This window comes from Mesoplodon bidens, assembly GCF_964165515.1.
Source record: "Mesoplodon bidens genome assembly, chromosome: 14".
Taxonomy (NCBI): Eukaryota; Metazoa; Chordata; class Mammalia; order Artiodactyla; family Ziphiidae; genus Mesoplodon; species Mesoplodon bidens.
In genome coordinates, this window is record NC_138170.1 from 63,610,491 (window position 1) to 63,616,534 (window position 6,044).

General features: G+C 37.8%; 1 protein-coding gene across 2 annotated transcripts in view; it reads right to left on the minus strand.

The window, feature by feature from the left end:
- The window catches only part of SLC30A6 (solute carrier family 30 member 6), a 42,494-nt gene extending 36,458 nt beyond the window's left edge, over positions 1-6,036 (minus strand). For both annotated transcript variants that reach the window (XR_014017421.1, XM_081253963.1), the window contains exons 1-2: positions 5,981-6,036; positions 1,559-1,645 (exon numbers count right to left, since the gene is read on the minus strand). Coding sequence is in view for 1 of the 2 variants with exons in the window: in XM_081253963.1 (XP_081110089.1) it covers positions 1,559-1,645; positions 5,981-5,983 (90 nt within the window). In the remaining variant the exon portion in view is untranslated. The remainder of the gene's footprint in view (positions 1-1,558; positions 1,646-5,980) is intronic.
- Between the last annotated feature and the right edge of the window lie 8 nt (positions 6,037-6,044).

The following is a 6,044-nucleotide window of genomic DNA, read 5'->3' on the forward strand; positions in this document are numbered from 1 at the left end:
TTCTGTGGTATACTATGCTTCAATGACGCATACTGTTAAAGAACTTGCTGCTTCCTCCTGCAATATAGTTGCTTTCCATCAACATCATAAAGCTGTAACTATCTGTTCTCAAGAGATCATCCGAAGGACTTCCCTGGTGGTCCAGTGGTTAAGAATCCACCTTCGGGGCCTCCCTGGTGGCACAGTGGTTGAGAGTCTGGCTGACAATGCAGGGGACACGGGTTCGAGCCCTGGTCTGGGAGGATCCCACGTGCCGTGGAGCAACTGGGCGTGTGAGCCACAAGTACTGAGCCTGCACGTCTGGAGCCTGTGCTCCGCAACAAGAGAGGCCACGACAGTGAGAGGCCCATGCACCGCGATGAAGAGTTGCCCCCGCTTGCCACAACTAGAGAAAGCCCTTGCACAGAAATGAAGACCCAACACAGCCAAAAATAAATGAATAAATAAATAAATTAAAAAACCCACAAAACACTTAAAAAAAAAAAAGAATCCACCTTCCAATGCAGGGGACTCGGGTTCGAGCCCTGGTTGGGGAACTAAGATCCCACATGCCACGGGGCAACTAAGCCTGCACGCTGCAATAAAAGATTCTGTGTGCCACAACTAAGACCTGATACAGCCAAATAAATAAATAAATATTTTTTAAAAAAAGAGATCATCCTAAATGACTAGATACAAAAGAAGCAGATAAGTTTCCTACCCGTGGCTCTTAGAGTTTAACATTCAGAGATGACAATATTTCCAAATACTAGAATTAGTGAGTTCTGACCATATCCCAAGGTTTTAGAAACAGGAGATACAGTGGTAAAAAACAAAGAAAAGAAGTCTTTAGTTTAGTATTATAATACGTCATCAATATCATTGCTACTGCTTATTATGTTACATTGAAGCTAGGATTATTTAAAATTCATCAAATATTTGTTGGGTGCTTATTTTGTACTTTTATTAAAAAAGTGAGGGGATATATGTATACGTATAGCTGATTAACTTTGTTATATGGCAGAAACTAACACAACATTGTAAAGCAATTATACTCCAATAAAGATGTTTAAAAAAAAAAAGTGAGCAAAAGAGACATAGTCACTGCCCTCAGGGAGCTTACAGTATAAGACAATAATGAGAACAATGAAAACAGAATAATAACTAGAAGGTCTACATTGGTGACCAAAAAGGGTATCTATCAATTGTCTATTTATAGTCTCAAAGCATAACTTATTTTTTCTGCCTTACATTAAAAATGAGAAAACGTGGCTTCAGACCACACCCACGTAATTTGCTAAAAAAAACTAACAACATAAGGCTATCACCAAACAATTTTTCTTCAAAATTCTTTAGAATTAGAATAAAAACTAACCAAAGCCTAGCTTCCTCCCAGGCAAAACAACTGTATACTAAAGTACTGTAATTTTACATTAAAAATTACTTATCAAACATAAAAAAATGAAAACAATGCGATGGATCAAGAGTGATTTCTATTTGCCTTAAAAATTACCTTTCTTCAATGTTATAATGTTTGTGCAATAATTAAAATTAGGGTTAAGGAATAAAAATAACTTACCCTTCGATCAGCTGCTACAAGTCTAAATTCCTGCAATAACTTGCCAAAAAAAGATCTTTGTGGTTTTCTAAAGAGATGAATTGTCCCCTTTAAAGCAAACAAAAAGTACACAAATCAGCGTTTAAGTATCTAATCTTCTTCATTCCTGCGATATAGTAATAACAACTAACATTTCTTGAATGCTCATTATGTCCCAAGCAATTATTCTAGACACTTTGCATGTATTTACCTATTTAAGACTCACAATCATCTATGTGGTGGAAACAATTTTTAGTAAATTGTCTAAGCACACAATGCTAGTAATGGCTGAGCAGGAATTCAAACCCAGGCATTTTAGCTCTAGATCAAACTCTTTTTTTTTTTTTTTTAATGGATTAGGCAATTTTGAACCAGTTTGCCAAATAGCTCTACTGGAAAGAAATTATTACAATTTACCTAATTAAAGCTTTATATATGAAAGGTTTGGCAACTATTATTACAGGAAAACCTCTGAGTTTCTCCCTCAGGCATTCAAAGTATCTGGCATCCTAGCTAGCTTCCATGGTCCCTGCTAGTACACAGTATGGTACTAGCAGAGAAAGGTCATGGCAGTGGGGTTACCAATGAGAGAAGAGACTGAGTGGTGATTACAGTGGGATTTACCACTCAAGTTCAGGAAACCATGTAAGAAAGCCTTAACATAAAGGAGAGCTCAAGCACACATAGGAAATTAGCCTGTGATTAAGGTAGTATCCAGTATCAGTGGGAGAAAGTATGAATAGTATTTGGAAAAAGGTAAAGTTGGATCCTTACTACTCACTCTAATTTTTCATTATTTTAAAATCAAAATATAAAACAACAGAATAATTGAAGAAACTCATGGATGTATCATTTTATAATCTTGTATGTGGAGAAGACTTTTCTTAATAGGACATAAAACCAAGAAGCTTAAATGGATCAATTTTACTATACTTTCATGATGGGAATACAATACAAAAAACAAAATAAAAAAACACCCTGGAAAAATAAGCTGTGAAAATCTTTGTTATTACAAAAGCAAAGTAATTGTTTCTAGGGGAAAAAAAAATCCTTCACAATTTTCAACGGGTCATACATAATAATTTGATTGCTAAGTGCCATGTACTTAAATTTTTGGATTTTAACAAAACATTTTCTTAGATGGTAAAGGCCACAATCACTATAACAACCATACTACATTTCTACCCCATTAAAGTTGGCCAATTTGATTCAAACACTGAAGCTCCACAGACAGCAATGGAACTAGGAGTTAACAGATTAAAAATGTGAAAAACTTTCAGATCCAATTCAAGCAGAGGTGATTTTCCTATAGTTAGCATCTAGAAACATCTCAATAGTTATAAAATGATATATCCCATTTCTTCAAGTTTTACATGTCATTAGTTGCATTATGTTTAGACTCAGGAAAGGCAGAAAATAGGCTAAGCTCTAGAAATCTGGCATAACAAAAACAGCAAAATGTTGATAACTGTTGAGGTCAAGTTATGGCTACATGGGGGCTCATTATATTATATTCTCTCTACTTTTGTGTATGTATGAAAATTTCCACAATAAAAAGTTAAAGTAAAAAATATTTTTAAAAATGTAAAAATAAAGCATCAGGAAAAAGGTGCAACTAATTTTCATATCCAAATAAAGACCAGTGTATATGTATAACCCTAAGGCTCTGCTAAACCAATTCAGTTGAAAAGGAACAGTATGCTATTTTCACCTGAAACGTTAATAAATGCTAATGTCAACAAACATACTGTAGTCTTAAAGAATTATGTGTGGATATTTTGGTCCCAAAGATAAATTCTACTTAATACTGGTATCCTTGAATATCTTCTAACTTCAGCCCATTTAAAATTATTTCAGTTACTTTAAGTTTCAGGTTAAAGGACTTCCCTGATGGTCCAGTGGCTAAGACTCCGAGCTCCCAATGCTGGGGGCCTGGGTTCAATCCCTGATCAGGGAACTAGGTCCCACATGCTGCAACTAAAAGTTCGCATGTCGCAACTAAAGATCCTGCACGATGCAACCAAGACCCAGCGCAGACAAACAAATGAATAAATAAATAAATAAAAATATTTTAAAAAATAGTTTCAGGTTAAGACAATCAATAAGGTTTCTAAAAGGCAGAGGGCCATTTCTGATGCCATTCTGATACTGGGGGAAAACCCACAAAAATCCTAATTTTCATGTCACTCTTTCCAAAATTATATTGGCTCTCCACTGCTATCAGGATAAATTCCAAATTTTACAACTTGGAACTCAATGCTTTCAATGAGTTAGCCTCAGTTTCTTTCCATTTTTTCCTCTTGCTCCAGATAAGAATCCTCAACTCCAACTAAGCTGCTGTTCTCCTTGTCTCATGATCACACCATTCTAGAGTAAAAAGGCCAGACTCGTCTAACCCAAGCACTAATAGCCCTGAAGCACTTAGCAAGGTACCTGACCTCTCTGTTTCCTCATCCAAATGAGGGTAATGAATTGAAGACTAAGCGTACTGGAGTAAGGGACAAAGTACTCAGTCTACTGGTTCACTTCCTACATGAAGCCTTATTAGATTATTCAAACTATAGTTTTTTATGCCACTTGCTTTGTAATTAACCATAGGCTAGCCTTCATCTTGTCATCTTTCATGGTAAGTTAATTTTTTAGTAACTTCATTAATGACAAGGGCTATATTTCCTTGACATTTTCTAAGAAAGCACTACGCTTTGCACATAGCATGTTATTAACAAATAATACATAATGGGTAATTTTAAAAATAAAACTTAAATGCTACTATTTCCCTTATTACTAATGTTTCACACATAAAAATTTACTGCCATGGTTACCTATTCAGTGTTCTATAAAACAGATATTTATTGAAAACTTCCTCTGGGCCAGGCACTGTACAAAAGGCTCTGGGGATATCAGAGCGAATACATAGGTCCTCCTCTCAAAAAGCTTACAGCCTAGGAAGTGAGAAAGACAAGTGAATACACAACTTTAACATAGTCTGGTAAAATGCACCAGATGTTACTGGTAAAAAGCACCCTCACAGGAGCGTAAAGGAGGCACTTAATAGAATGTTGAGACATGGCAGAAAGGCTCATGAAACAGACTAAAGGACATGTTAAGGGTTATACTGATAAGGATGGCAGACAGGAAATGGAGCGCAATTCTGGCAGAGAGAAGAGCATATAATAATTCGGTGCAAAGGTCTAATTCTTAGAACACAATCTGCAAGCTGTTCACTGTAGCTGGAATATGGGTGTATGTATGTATGTATGTGTAAAAAGAGGCTGTACAGGTAAGAGGCTAGACTACAGATGTCTTTGCTTGCCATACTAAACAGGACTTTAGCTTTCAGGCTAAAGGGGAAAAAACGGAAGAATTTTAAGCAAGGGAGTGGCATGGTCAAGTTTTAGAAACTTAACTCTGGTTACACAGTGGTGAATGTCTGAAGGAGAACACAGCTATTTGGTCAGCAAAAAAAGTAAACTTTTACCCACTTTCTGCATATAAAGGAAGGATTACAGGAAATTTAGAAAATATTTTCAAATATGTGAATAAGACATTTTTTCGACCATATCCACTCAAGGAAAAAAGTTAGAGTGACAGTGCTGGGGCACAGAAACGTGGTCCTTTTGTCATATACAGGCTATCAATAAGAGACCCATGAATTTTCTGATACAATGGTGTGTACCTCTTTTGACACTGAAATCACAATCAACTGCTTATCCTTAGATAAAATTCAGAGAGCTATATACTTGATTTCTAAAGGAATAAAATGACTAACACCTCTAACAAAATTTAAATACCACATCCCCAAAGTCATAAGGTATATTGGGATCTACAAACGCACACAAAAAAATAAGCTGCAGTAAGAGGCACTATCGACACCTTGACTTTCGCCAGTCTTTGGCCTTCTGAAAGCTGCTGCCATACCCGGCTGTCGCACTCGATAAAGGCAAGTTGGAGACTGGGGCGTCAGCCTCAATACCCTACTAACCATCCTCTTTATTTACGCCAGTGTTATCGTCACTGCTGTAAGCATCACTAATACGGTCGTTGCTGCTGTGGACTTGCTTTCTGATCTTTTGTTGGTGTTGTAGTCGCTGACACTGGCAAAGACTTTTATTTCTATATCAAGGATGTCACTGCAAGGAGGAGTCATAAACTCGCCCAGAGCCGAAAGGTCGGCCTGGAGCGGGGCCGGGGTCCGGAACAGCAAAGGAACCGGGTGAGGGAGCGAGGGGGCATCAGAGCTCTGATGGCACGCTCTCGGACGCCAGCCGCTCCTCCCGGGGACCCCAAGCATAACTCCGACGACCCCACCTCTGGGTGGCTGAGGCATTTCAAGGCCGCTTCAGGACCAGAAAGGATAAGAGGAATCATTTACAACAGAAACCCGCATAAGCCTGGCCAACTCACCATGATAAGGAGCAGCACAGCTCCCGCCGGAAGACGGTCTAGGAGCTGGTTTTTCCCTAGAGCG